This window comes from Bacillus rossius, chromosome 2 (assembly GCF_032445375.1).
Source record: "Bacillus rossius redtenbacheri isolate Brsri chromosome 2, Brsri_v3, whole genome shotgun sequence".
In the NCBI taxonomy this organism is placed as follows: domain Eukaryota; kingdom Metazoa; phylum Arthropoda; class Insecta; order Phasmatodea; family Bacillidae; genus Bacillus; species Bacillus rossius.
The window spans coordinates 116,163,265-116,177,710 of NC_086331.1; the positions used below are offsets into that span (position 1 = coordinate 116,163,265).

A 14,446-nucleotide genomic window follows, 5' to 3' on the forward strand; every position below is an offset into this window, starting at 1 on the left:
GACTTAGCAATACTATCCACTATCAATCGCATCCTGTGAGTGGTAGATACGGGATTCCAGTGACTGGGGTGTCTGTGAATAAAAATAGTAGTCTGTGGACGACTGGTGTGCATCAGGAAGCAGTCTTGACAGCGAGGGTACCCTAGGGTATTTACAGGTGCACAAGATGCAAAGTATATCAAACTGTGTGGACAGGACTGTTGAATAATCTGTGCATGCATCAGCACAGAACAGCTTCGAAGCTCAAAGGTGAAGACACCTGAGACATTCGACAAGGGCTACTGCAGTCATTTATGATAGCCCCGAGCGGTGCGACATTCAACAATGTCGGGGAATTTAGGGAACTAAGGGTTTCGGGACCCTCCCCCATCTTGGCATGAAAGGTAGAGAGTTGTTGACTGTGAATAAGGAATAATGCCAAGCTATCTGGATCCTCGTGTGCCAGCAGTTCAAGCCAGTTTACTGGCTTTTCTGACTTTCACCGAGAGTAGTTGTGCTTTCGGTCTTTCCACTGCTGTTTATATTCCTGGAGCCGAGGCCCTAGCTATGGAGAAGGGAATATATGCATAAGTACTTTTCTTTTTAAATTCAGCTGTCTGGCATCTGGGAGAATTGATGACTACAGTTGCCCCCTTCCCCCACCAGTGGTGAATGCATGCCTGGTACAGCAACCCAGGATTGCTCAATAAATCAATGCAGGCTACAACACCTAAGTTTCCAACCCTGCATGGCAGATTTTTCTACCCCAACTCTCCTCACCAGGACCTTTTTATCCATATCTAGTAGTCATCTTGCTTGTTTAATGCATGTTAATTGATCCCTGAATAACCCGGCCTATGGATTTCCCTGTGTCTATGTACATTATACAAGAGGCCAAAGAAGCTAGCTTTGGCTAGGTCAACGAAAGGTGCTTTAGCAGTGCTATCAATCGCTTCCATGAGTCCAATAAACCCTAATGCACATGATTCACATGACATTGTGTGCATGGTTAAATCCTAGCATATAGGGTGTGACGTCCCTCGGCTTTAGGTCCCTGATTCCCCGTTTACGTGATTGTCCTGTTAAGTCCGTACTGCTTTCGTCGGTGAGGTGTGGGTCCAGGCCAACGTGGCCGGGACCGGGTAATGCGAGACCTGGAGGGAGAGTTAGGTGAGGAGGGATAGTGGTAGGCTGTTCCAAGGATAACTTGGCGTTGACGATTTCACGAGCCTCGTTTATTGACGTTTTAGAACCTGCCGCAGCCTGGCGGAACCGTCGCAGAACAAGCGCCCTTCCCGCAGCGACCCGGACTCCCGCAAGACCGTACTGTCCGTTAACACGTCCCGACACAGCTTGGGAATTGTCCCACGTAATACTGATCCCGATTAAGGTTACTCCACGAAGAAGCGCAACACGTGCGCGGCCCGTTACATAATGTTTCGTAAAGACGACGAAGGTTCAGTGACCTGTAATTGCGCGTTCGCGTTCTGGAGCTCTCGACTGGTAACGTAACTCGAAAAACTTGTAAACTCAGTTAGATGAACGACTCGCGGAGGCAGCTCGGCTGCCGCGACAATCTGTGAACTTAAACTTACGACTGGCCACGAGCTCGGTGTACGTGCCTCGCGAGCAGCGCGGAGCGGCGTACACGTTTGTCTCTGCTCGAGCCCTGAACACGACTGCCCTTCCCCGCCCGCCAGTGGTCGGAGCCCGCGGGCTGCGTGGGAGGGGAGGAGAAATCGGCCGGCGTGGGAGAGGTCCCGCCCCGTGGCGCGCCAGGCTGCAATTACATACTAGCATGACGAACACTTGAGAAAATCACAGAATATTTACACAACTAAACGAAACATTAATCAAAAGCAAATTTACAGAATTAATAAATTACGATTACATTGTTTACATACTTGTTGAGGCCCGTGACCATTTGGGAAAAATATACAAACACAGAATTATCTATTACACAAAAAAGGCTCACTGGCACGCTAGGGCGCACGCGGGTGCGTCCCTGGCCGTCGCACTTCACCGATGTTGCACTGGGGAAACAAGGGAGGACATTGACGAGGCATAACGGCCTGGAGGAGCCGAGGAGACACTTGGGTCGATGTTAGGTGTATAGGCTTTAAGCCTGTGACACACTTATGTCCTCACCTAACCTTGACCATTCCTGCAAACTTTTAAATTAACTCAAGCTATGAAAAAAAGTTGAGTATAAGCTTTTTTCTTTGTGCAATCATTATCTGAGGATACGTTCATATAGTTCCATTCGATAGTTTATATGGGCCAAATTAGGGAGATCCACCGATCAGGTACAGTATCTTGAATTCCAAGGGGGATGGTTCTTGTACTGAGTAGTTTGTTAGGTTGATATTACTTGCACATTATTTGAATCATTGTACCATCTGGCATTCATGACCATCTCGTCCAGTTGGGGCATTGTCCATGAGCTGAATTAACTCATTTTGCCGCTCCATTTTATACTTGATTTGGGAGTTTATACTACTGTATCCTTGGTCGCTATCACTGTAATTCAGGTGTTTATTCTGGCTGGGATATCACCTAACCAGTCATTGGTGTGTCATTGTGTATCAGCCATACATGATCGCATCGGGTACACCAGTTTTCATCACGGGTGTCAGTGTTTGACCCTTCATCTCCGCGAACCTCTTTCTATGTGGCACACACCCTAAAGCTATATCCTAGTGCCACTTCCAGCCAAGAAGTTATCGCCTTTTGTCTTAATCTCCCATAAAAATGTACGAGAGTGGTCGTGACATTGCTAAAATTGCCCTGCACACTTTGCTTTTGAAAATGATAAACAATATGTAAATTTTGTAAATGTTCATTTTAATACATAAATAAAATATTTGTTTATATATGTAAATCACCCCATTTGCGTAAATGTGTTTATTTTTGGTGTAACATAGTCGTTATTCTGTATATAAATAATTTTTTTCCCTACTTGTGTAAATTTAAGTATATACTGCATACTATGTTAATATTTTTACTTTTCTTTAACATAAGTAAATACTACATAAATCTATTACACTTGTTGTGTAAACATGCTTTTTTGTTGTTTTGGTATTGTTAACATAATGAAAAGTTAATTTTTCGTTCGTAGTTTTTGATATTAATTGTTCAAGGGATATATATATTTTTTGAGGTATTTTAGATGTGGCCATAAAAACCCATTTCTGATAGCCTCGCACATTTTCTATATTCTCTAACTCAACATTTACTGTTTGGATTTCATAGATAATATACCTTCATTGAAATTTTAATATTAATTCACTTGGGTGGCTCCATGTCCGAATGAAATGTATGAAACATTTAAATTTTACTTTAATTACACTTTATAAGTATATTATAAAAAAAATTCGTTATCAATCCTAAAAAACTAAAGAAAAATTAAAAACTTAGTGGGACCAACCACAAGTAGAGGACTAACTTTCTTTCCAAAGTTTTGTAGGTTCTTTGGTCCTTTTATATAAACATTACTTTGCCGACTTTCGCGGTGAGTGTCAGTTTACCGCGGGAGGTTTGGGGATCGTTACGTCTGTTATTTTCGTTTTTTTCCTTAATTTTTTTGTTTACACTTTTTATAAAACTAGTCTAACATGTCTGGTAAGTGTATAATTATAATTTTTAGGTTTCAGTTGCTGTCGTAGATTTTAAAATATGTGAAGAAAATATCTGCGACCTTCCTTGACCTAGGTCTTGTTGAAATCATTTAGGAATATTTTCGACACTTTTTAAATAGTTACTTGTTTCATAGCGAATAGACTGTAAATTTGAATCTTTAAGATCCCGTTATATTTAGGAAATTTATATATATGGTTTATTTTTATTACAAACCTGTCGAAAATATATAATGCACTTGGCATGATAGTTTCTTTGGGTGAATGTGTTGGATGAAAATTAGGGGTACTGGACTGCATTGGTGGAATTTATATTCGTCGCAAATTTTAGCACTTAGAGAGTTTCTTTTACAACAGGGAAATATTAGGTACAATGTTAATTTTTTTTTACTTAAAATTTAGATTATGGGTTTTTTGTAAGGATTAAGGCATGATCTAATTGCAATTTCATGTGAGTAGAATGCTAGATTTTTTTAATTTTTAAAGGATGGTAAGTATTGGTAATTTTCTTGCCTCGCGGCTTTACCTTAAATAGAATAGCAAAACCCCGAAAGTACTTTTTGCGAACACTAAAGACGTTCCTATATGTACCCTGTAAACAGCATTTCTTAATTCCTACTGGTTTCTGAGAAATTAACATCTAGTTCACATTTGATAGCCTATGCGGTAAAGCAGTCGGGTCATGTTGTGCTTTATTGCGTTGCTGAACCTGTGGTTTTCCATACATAAGAATGTGTATATCTTTTATTTGGATATTGTAACACAATGTTACTTAAATAATAACTTTAAAAAATTAGGTGAGTCCTTACTTTGCATCGAAACCCAATCGTCAACCCTTGCAGGGATTTTTTTTAGCAGTGTGGTGACACGATAAGCTGACATGTTACGTGCGACAGCACGTAGCCTTACGTATAACAGGAATTGTAATTACGTTTATCAAATGTAATAATTCCTTTTATACAACAGGTGTTGTGCTATCACTTATTTTATTTTTTATTTATTTATTAATGTTGTGAGATGACTACTAACAGCGTTGAGCCAGGGTGGTAGCCACCATACATAAAAACAAACAAACACAAAAAAATGACAATTAACAAATACAAAACAAAATGAATTAAAACAAGTCTGTGCCTTGGGTCGCTAAAAAAAATCCCTGTAAAGGGTTGATGCATGGGTTTGGATGCACAGTAGGGACTTATAATTTTTTTATTATTTACATTACATTGTTTTACTATATCCAAATAAAAAATATACACTTTCTTATGAATGGAAAACCACAGGTTCTGCAACACAATTAGAACAACATGGCGGTGGGAGCTTCACTGCATTGGCTATCAAATGTGAACTACAAATGCTAATTTCTCAGAAACCAGTAGAAATTAAGAAATACTGTTTACAGGGTAAATAGAGGAATGTCTTTAGTAGAAACATTATAATTTCATTATAATTGCAATATACTACTTTAATTATTAACGTAATACCTATATTGACTAAAGTTCTCGTAAACACACACACATCCACATGGTAAAACAATAAATGGCGGCAGCAGTATCAATGCACAGGTATTGTAATGTAACTGATAAATGGGTATTTTTCAAACCTGTTTGAATTTAGAAACTCTGTTTTTAGGGTAAATAGAGGAACGTATTTAGTGTTCAAAAAAAATGTTCTTGGAAATCAATAATTTATTCCTGGAAAATCAGCAAATAAAAAAATTACCCAAGATTTTTTTGCAAAAAAAATTTGTAATTACTAATGCCAGAATTAGGGCCCTGCCATGTGAAGACAAATTTATCTCAGATACCTGAACGTGCTGAATGATAAGGTTTCCGTTAAAGCTTGACTAGCTTTAGATTGACAGGGAGTAGTCTAGATCCCGATACCTTTACAATATTTATGATATCACCAATATGGCAGTGCTGATATTACCACCTGTACATTCTAATGGGGCAAGCACGGAATACGGGGGTCTTGGGTGGTGAGTACTCACATGATGTTTTGCACAAAATACATTTCTTTATTGAACTAACTTTCAGGTATCGCATTCTATGCTACAGCCCTACTTATTCAAGTAAACAACATGATACAGAAGATATATTTGCCACTCTATCATATTTTATACCATAATCCCACCTGGTTTAGTATATTTTGCGAACCACGAATGGTTATAATTGAATTATTCATTTTCAAATTTATTTTAACATCCCTGGTATTGTAAAGTATAGTAAAGGGCAGTTCCACGGTGTCGGACGTAAAATTTAGAAACAAATTTGTTGAGTAATCTTCTTCGTATTACTATTCTTTTCCATGTATCATTAATATTAATGCTTGAGTAAAAAAAGAGAGATTATAGGGTACATCCTGACATGGAATGGTTCGAATTTGCTAACATGCAAGGCAACAATTTGTTTTTTATTTTTGGTGTCGGACGTAAAACAGAAAACAAAACATTTGGCACATCAGGGGCTAAAGTAACTAATGTCTGTGAAAAATGAAATTATTGAATTATGTTATAATTTTTTTCAGCTTGCCTGAATAATAACAAAGAATGTGCATATATTAGATGAATCATACTGTTTAGTTATCATAAATGTATACATTTTTAAACTTTGGTGTCGGACGTAAAATGATGGGGTCGGACGTAAAATGTATGACAAAAAAATACTTGGTTCACAAAGCTTAACTAAAAATACTAAAGGAACTTAACTTATTATCCAGTATATGGCTTCGGTGGTTACATTTATCACTATAACTGATGTTTCTTCTTAAGTGTCACTGTCACAGTCTTTCTCTCTTCTTATTCTCACTTTCCTTGAGATACATTTCTTTCACTGTATTACCACTAACAAAAATGCTAACATTAGGCCTACTCTATATGGATAACAAACTAGGAGCAGGAAATGTTGGCAATCACGAAATGAACATGAATTGAAATTGGTTGAATCTTAATTTTCTCATATTTTGCTAGTGAACTGAAACTGGCCTCTACTCCCAGTCACAATAGGGGCATCAATTTTTTTTACCACATCACTAAATAAATATGAAATGCAGTCTTCTTGTGAAGGCCACTTGTAGTAACTACCAGTGTCTGAGAGATGCATAACAGATACATCAACATAATCTGGCCTTAATTTTTTCACCAGCCCTGGAAACAGTTTGCCATCATACTTAACTATAACCCAGTCGTCTAGATTCACGTGGTTACATTTAGTGCTATTACTCATGATGTCTCCTTCACTGTTACTGCCCTCATCTCTGCTTATTTTCACTTTCCTAAATACTTCATTACTGTCACTGGTACCACCAACTAAAATGTACTTGTTTCCAACAGGAGTAACGCAGTGAACACTGTGTGTGTTTGCAACTGGCAATGCTTTGGCCCATATCTCAGCTACTGTGTTGTTCTTGCTTCTGTTCTCTTCTGCTGTGATGTAACACACAGTGATGTTGGGATTTCGCTCTGCTGCAATTCTTGCAAACTTTTCTGGTGTGTTTACAATGCTTCTACTTGCCTTGACATGGTTCCAGACACTTCTTTTAATTGTTCCCCCAATACCGTCAACAACACCTTTTCCATGCGAAGTCGCAAAGAAATGCCATTTAAGTTTTATGGTGTGAATTTCTTCCAGTTTGGCAAGTACTGAAAAAATAAAACGATTTTTGAACTGTGACGAAGCACCATCTGAGAATACATTTACTGTACTAATATCTGGGTAGGAAGTTTTCAAATACGTAAGAATATGATTAATGTAACAAAAAACTTGTAATTTGGTGTGTTCAAAATCATCAGATACTATTACACACCCTTCAGTTAGGTTTTTATTAATCCATGCATAAATTGTAAATAAAGTTGATTGTCCATGGCTCCAGTGAGCTGATTGTATTTCATTTTGGTTCACCAGAGATGCATTTTCTGCAAAATCAACTTGAATCACAATTTCACTGCCATTAACATTTGATTTAATGGTTTCAAATGTCTTTGCTTGAATGCGTTTGATATAGGTATGAACTAAAAAGTCTTTCAACTTGCTTTTCAAATCTTCAAATGTTTCTTGCACACTACTCAGTATCTCCATCTTCTCTGAATGTCCATCATTGTTTTGCCACTGAGAATATTTAAGTGGCTTTCTCAGATCTTCATCTTTAGGTGTATGTTGACTTATACTGTTAGTACAAGATTCACAACGGTTGGTCATACAATCTTTGGATGAAGCATCACACACTAGAGTAGTAATGAAGGAATCAAAATCTGTTGGCAAGTCTGTAAAGTCTTTCAGTGCCAGTAGCAACAATCTGACATTCTCATGATAGGAACATACACACACAAAATGTGGAATTTGAGAAAAAAGTTTACAGTGTTTAGGACGAAGTGCACAAAATTTTGCTCGACAAATTGTAACCTGTGGGTGTTTCTCTACAAATACCTTATACGCCTCACCTAGTGACACCAAGAGATAACGAGCCTGGACTTCACGTTTCACTTTATTTCCATCCTTGTCTACATCTTTGTATATTACTCTGTCTTTCTTTCCTGGTGCTTGCCAACTGACATCATCATTCTGATAAAATATATGAACCCATTTTCTTAACTTTTCTGAAACTTCATTTTGTCTGGTTCTTCCTATTGGAGGAGTTACTTTAAAGCCACATTGGTTAGCTAGACATTGCACAACATGTTGCCTTTTTCGTGGAGACTGTGGCAAATTACGCTGAATTTTTTTCATAGCCTTTCCTAAAGACTGTTTTGTTTTAAATGGAGTTGAACACAAAGGTATGTCACTGTTTTTTTCAATTGTTGCTGGCTCACCTTTTTTGTTATGATACCAACATTTCACTCTTTCACTTTCCTTTGCACGTAACTTCTTCAGTTCTGGCTCAGACATACTTTCCTTCTGTTGTTTTCTATATTTAGCTTTCCTTAATCGATCTTTCTCTAATAATTCTGCTCTTTTTACTGGATCACCACCCTTAATTCTTGCTCTGCGACGTGCCATCTTTTCTTTGTTGCTGATCTTTGCCATGACCTAAAAAGAAAAGAAAAATTAAATAAACTATAGAAAGATAAGTAATGAAGAGAGTGCTTCAGATATATTATAAAAGGGCGTAGGCCCTTAGGAAGCAAAAAGACTGTAACTGTTAATTTCAGACATAACATTTATTCCTCAAATAAGTTCCATTAAACTTTGGCTTATTAACTTTTCCCATGAAAGTATTATAAACATTAATTTTTAGGTTAGGAGTTACTCTATATAATATGGGAGTATTGTAAACAGATGTGTTTACAGTATACATCATAGTAAACAAATAACTGCCTACAATAATGAACATAAATTACTTACACTGCTGTTGGTGTAGCTTTCTTTATCTGTTGAAGAATGTATTTCACTACAAAAATACTGCAGTTTCAACAATAGAAAGGACTGTGAAGGCCAGCATGGGTGACATGTGAATAACCAAAATGCACAAGTGCAGGTGTGACAACTTACAAAACAAAAATTATGTTCTACAAATATAAATAAAGATATTTACAATATAGGCGGTTAATTACTTCATAAAATCACTGAAAATATAATTTGGTATTAAATGTAAATATTATTAAATTTGGTGTCGGACGTAAAATTATTTTTACGTCCGACCCCCCAGTTATATAAAAAGTTAATTCATAGCAATCTTTTGTTATGTATAGAAAGTAAAGATCAGTACAAACCTACTTTGTATGTGGGTTGTTAGAATTATATCACTAGCCTTGTGGGCTGTATAAAACTGAATACACATTTTGGTGTCAGACGTAAAACTAAAAAAACACCTGCTTTGAGGGAGGTTTATAGAACAGTTATATGATTTAGTCTTCTTAATTATAGTTTCTACGTGTAGCATTAGGCCACACAAATTGAATGGCTTAGAAACCAATCTAATATAGTATTAGTATGTCATCAAGATCAGCCAAGAAAGCAATTTGCGTACAATTGAAACTACTAAGAGAATAATTTTTATTAGGTTTGTTCATCATTATTAATTACATCACAAAGTTAAAGACTAATCTAAGGCCTAGTTTCTGGTAGAGAAATATGTTAGCTTTCCAATGATATAAAACATTTCTAGGTTATGTTAATTTTAATATTTGCTACCATGGTTGACCTTTTCATGGAACTGCCCTATAGTATGCACCAATCCCTTACTTAGCACTACTAATGCATTCTTAAAAATGTTGTGTTATTCAAAATTGCATACTCTGAAGCATTAGTCTCCATAAATATGCAAGGCCAATTTACTTAATGTTTTCCAACCTGTGTAGGGAAATATTCTTTACATAATATAAATACGTAGAATAACACTCAATGATAAATGTTACACCATTTCTCTTTATAAGCCTACCATTGAATGCTTTGTATGACAAATACGACACAGTTTAATGATAAACAGGTGGTTGTGTACTTATCGTCAGTCGGCTGGTTGGCTTGCCCGCCTCGGCGTGACCTCAACTCATGTCGCATACCTTTCCACAACTTTCCAAACCATCCTTTACTACAGTGAAACCCATATTACTGTCCGGATTTTTACATTTTAATTTTTCAAAAATTAAAGTGTTTATTCGCATATCACCACTTTAATTTTTCAAAAATTTAAGTGGTTATTCGCATATCACCACTTGGTTCACACTAATCTTGTAAGGCCCCTTGATTTTTTTTTCATTGCACCGTCTGAAAGCATCTTCTTGGCCTCTTCTTGCTTTGCCTAAGGTACCTGCATTGGTTCTTGATTCTGTCTTGGTTCTGTCTTCCAAGGTCAGTATCTGGCAGGGAGAACACATCCTGGTTTTTTTTACAGGAAAGCAGTAACTTCTGCTTCTCTAGTTCTGGGCTCAGTGGTGGTAGAGTGTACTCATGAGGTGGAGTAGTTTCATACTGGGCTACCTAAAGGACTGGTTCACAGTAGCTATTGGTTCACCCTGCTTCAAAATATTCATTTATTAATCAAGATTGGCAACCCTTACTGGCACAATCTCACAGACCGTGGTAATGCTGTGGTTGATTAGGAGTATCTCCAGTTTTATTGTCATATCTGACTTGATGATGTAGGTCATGTTGCCTCTAGGCTGTCCCTGTATTCAGGCTGCTATTATCTGCTCATGATTGGCCGGAATCAAAACCATTTCAACTACTACCTGCATTATGGGCACTTTTAATTGTTTGAGAGTAAACAATGCTGCCTCTTTCCCTCTGATTCACAAAACCAAACCTTCCATGTCAGGACAAATCCATATTGAATCATAATGTCCATTCCCAAGATTACCTCATGAGTAATATCCGCAACAAGAAATGTCCATAAAAATGTCCAAGTCCCTATCTTTACCTTTAAATCTATCTGTCCATGCACATGTGATGTGTCTCCAGTTGCTGTTTTCAGTTTGTGTGGGAATGGTGTCCTCAGCTGTTCCTTATTAACAATGTCTATACAAATTGTGGGTGCTGATGCTCCAATGTTGATGGGAAGTAAGCACTGTCTACTGTTGACCCATCCATTAATTAATAGACTGTCTTTCCTCTATGGAGTAAAGATACAGGGAACACCCTAGAGGCTGTTGTTTCCCAAAAAGCTGGCATGTGTTCCTTCACACCAGCTACTGCTTGTTTCTCTGGTGCTCTTCTTGTTGTGGGATCTTCTTTTGTGTCAGGCAGTCCCACTGAATATGCCCTAGTTCTTGGCAGGCAAAGCAATGTGGGCGACCTCCTGTACTGAACTGGGAGTCTTGATTGCCATTAGCAGCTTTTTCAGGACCCTGATGATATCCCCCTCATTTATGGTGGCATTAGTATTTACCGTGTTGTCTGTTCCCAAGCCCATTCTTCTTGTCTTGATGTTGGTATTCCTGTATGCATTGCACGCTGATTCTATCTCTAGGGCTTGAACCAGGGCATCTCAACTCTTCTTGTGGTGCGCCAAATAAAGGGTTAGCTGGATCTTTGCATCCTTGAGTCCATCAATAAATGCACTAGTAGCTAGGTGCTGTCAGAGCTTTCAGGAGTCTCTGGATAGCAAGGTGCGCAAGCTTCTCATGTCAACCTCAAAGTCCTGAAGGGTTTTTGATGATTGCTGTTGACATGTCTTCAAAGCAGTTCTGTACACCTCGCCCATGTGTTGGTCACCATACCTCAGCTCAAGAGCTTCTACTGATACAGCAGTCTTCCTGATCTGGAACTGGTATGGTCTGAAGCAGCTAGAGTGGGGGTCCTCGCAGGGCCAAGACAAGTGCTGTAGCTTTCTCTTCCTCGCTGTACGTTTTCTTGAATAAAATGAGAAACTACGTCCCTAACACCCCCTGGGCTAGGATTACAAAAAATGGAAAAATCCAAAAAAATTGCAAAATACTGCCCTCTTATGCGGTGTCGAGCAAAGAAAAGCCCAACTACAGTTGTATTAATTACCTAATATTTAAACTATTAAGTTATAACAATGAAATATTTTATCAACATATTTATCGCTCTTTCATAAAGTCAACAATATACTCTCCCCACTGGAACTGGGCTCGACAGTGACTCTCACGACTGTTGGTCCCTTACGGCTCACCTCTGTCTCAACCTTCTGCCTCGTACTACTCACTCATCCACCGCACACCCACCACTGTCCTGGATGCTTCAGTCCCCAATGCACCAGTCATCGTGCACAAAGCCCTTCGTTCATCGTCCACCTTTGCTCCTCACCAAGAGGTCACTTACCCTCTTCACTTCACTGCACGGAGGCTGGCGTCACAATTTTTATACCCCTCGGTTCCCTTCTGAAATGGTCTCGTACCCCTTCGAAGTGTCGCGTCATCAGGGTCGACTTGACACCCGAAGCTCCCAGAACAGTGGCATCTTAATCACACTACTTCAGGCAGGCGGGACTTTGGGAACATGCCAAGCCCTCCAGAGCCAAAGAGAGCTCTCCTGTCGATGAGAAAGCACTGAGGATGGTGGAAGGGAGAAGCAGTGGGGGAGGGGATATCGAAGCACCATTGCTATTCGGATTAGACATGGAGCAGGCAAGCGCGTGGACTGGCGGGCGAGCATCTCTGTAGTCTCGTAACAATATCTTTACTTGCAGCGAAAGTAAATGTTTTGAATTTTCAACACCAGAACAAATCATGACATGCTGGATTATGATGAAGGCACAGGTATACTGTGTTAACTAAATGTAAGAAAAACATAAGTCTTAAGTAATTTCATAATAGCTTAGAATTTTGACATTAAAATCAAATAAAATCATTTACCTCAATATAACACTAAAATAAATTCCACGTTTGAATAAGTAAAATAAGTAACACAGTGAAATATATCATACTTAATTAAAAAAAAAAATAGAATTTAACATTACAAAGCAAACTTTTGATTAGTTGCTAAGACCATTTAAAAATATTGATAAAAAAACTGTGAAAGTATGATACACTTTCAGTACCTACCATAGCACAAACATTGCTTCATCCAGTCCTCTCTTTGGTAGGGCTTCGTACCCTGGAGCTCTAACAACCCCATCCCATCACCCGCCACTTACTCTTCCCTGGGAGTGTCTTTTAAATGCTGTCAAATAGATTAAGTTGATTGAACAAATAGTCTGAAGTAAATCTGAAAAATAAATTTATGGTAACATTCGTATATGTGTTGCTGTCAAGTATCACAGATTTTCTCTAATTATTACTGATTGAGACATCCAGTCATGGAATGACTGATTTTTATGTATTTATTATCAGCGTTTTGTATGATAAATCTCTCACATATTTTAGTTGGCTGTTGACTGCATATCTGGTTCAATAATTTTGGTATATTCCAGTTTGTTTAAATTCAGTTCATGTTATTAAGTGTGTTATAAAAGTAGATTTATCCCCAAGCTGATTCAAGAATCCAGGCTTGAATGCTTGCATTATCAAATGTTATTAATAAGGTAGAACATAAAATACCTAACACAACAATTAGTCTTGCTACTTTAGTATTTTTTTTAACCTTAGTAATTTTTTAACTATTTACTGGATGAATTCGATCATTACTGTATAAAAATGTATAAAATTATTTTCTAGAGTCACATTTTGTTAGTATAAATGTGATTACTGGTGGTGTGCCTGGTAGTTAGCTGCACTATATGCTATAAAAACAAAGAACTTAAATGTACAAATTTTAATTAACTGTTGGATGACAGTTATGAAAAAAGTAAAACACCTCCAAAATAATTTGGCCCCTCAGAATTATTTTTTTCAAAGAAACACACTGCAGAAGTTTAATGATTTTGAATATCATAGAGACGCCAAATTAAATCAATATTACAAAAAATAATTAATTTTAAGATCTAGTAAGTAAATTTTACCTTAGACTGCTAAATGTTATCTGCAAATATGGTTGTGCCTTCCATGATATAACTTGAAGCCTATCTTTAATGATGCTGACCAAATCTGCCTAACTGCACAACAGTAGCCTATTATTTCATAGGCTTCTCAGGAGAAACAGCAAACAACAGCATTGCAAAAGAATGAATTAAATCTGGGTTTTGCTTTTGCACTGCACTTAGACCACATGGGTTCTGTTGGGCCTATATATCAATATTTTTATCCTAGAATTGAGCCTACAAATTAAATGTAAGACTTCTCCCAGGCTGTATTTTCTAAAATAATAAGGCTCAACAATGTTTGAGCCAAAGATTTGATGCTATTGGAACACCATCATGAAACTTTGTACACAACTTACTTAAGAGGTTTGGTATAAAATATATATATTTTTTTTTTTTAAATTAAAGTTTACAATTTTTGTTTTTATAAAAACACTTTTTGAGTTTTTAGGAAAAATATAAAGTGATGTGATACACTC

The 14,446-nt window shown here is 37.4% G+C and overlaps 2 protein-coding genes across 5 annotated transcripts in view; one reads left to right on the forward strand and one right to left on the reverse strand.

Annotated features, from left to right (window-relative positions):
* Positions 1 to 3,469: 3,469 nt before the first annotated feature.
* The window catches only part of LOC134529661 (glycogenin-1), an 82,238-nt gene continuing 71,261 nt past the window's right edge, over positions 3,470 to 14,446 (forward strand). For 2 of the 4 annotated variants that reach the window (XM_063363981.1, XM_063363983.1), the window contains exon 1: positions 3,470 to 3,600. In XM_063363981.1, coding sequence (XP_063220051.1) covers positions 3,594 to 3,600 — 7 coding nt within the window. In that variant the 5' untranslated portion in view covers positions 3,470 to 3,593. The remainder of the gene's footprint in view (positions 3,601 to 14,446) is intronic. The other 2 variants (XM_063363980.1, XM_063363982.1) reach the window with 2 other exon arrangements.
* Positions 5,687 to 9,390, reverse strand: LOC134529662 (uncharacterized). Its single transcript, XM_063363984.1, has 2 exons — positions 8,954 to 9,390; positions 5,687 to 8,638 (listed from the first exon to the last, which is right to left on the reverse strand). Exon 2 carries the CDS (start codon positions 8,633 to 8,635, stop codon positions 6,569 to 6,571), a length of 2,067 nt encoding a protein of 688 aa, XP_063220054.1. The 5' UTR covers positions 8,636 to 8,638; positions 8,954 to 9,390; the 3' UTR covers positions 5,687 to 6,568.

Coding starts and splice junctions, on each gene's coding strand:
- LOC134529662 (XM_063363984.1), bottom strand. CDS start 8,635: ATGGCAAAGATCAGCAACAAAGAAAAGATGGCACGTCGCAGAGCAAGA.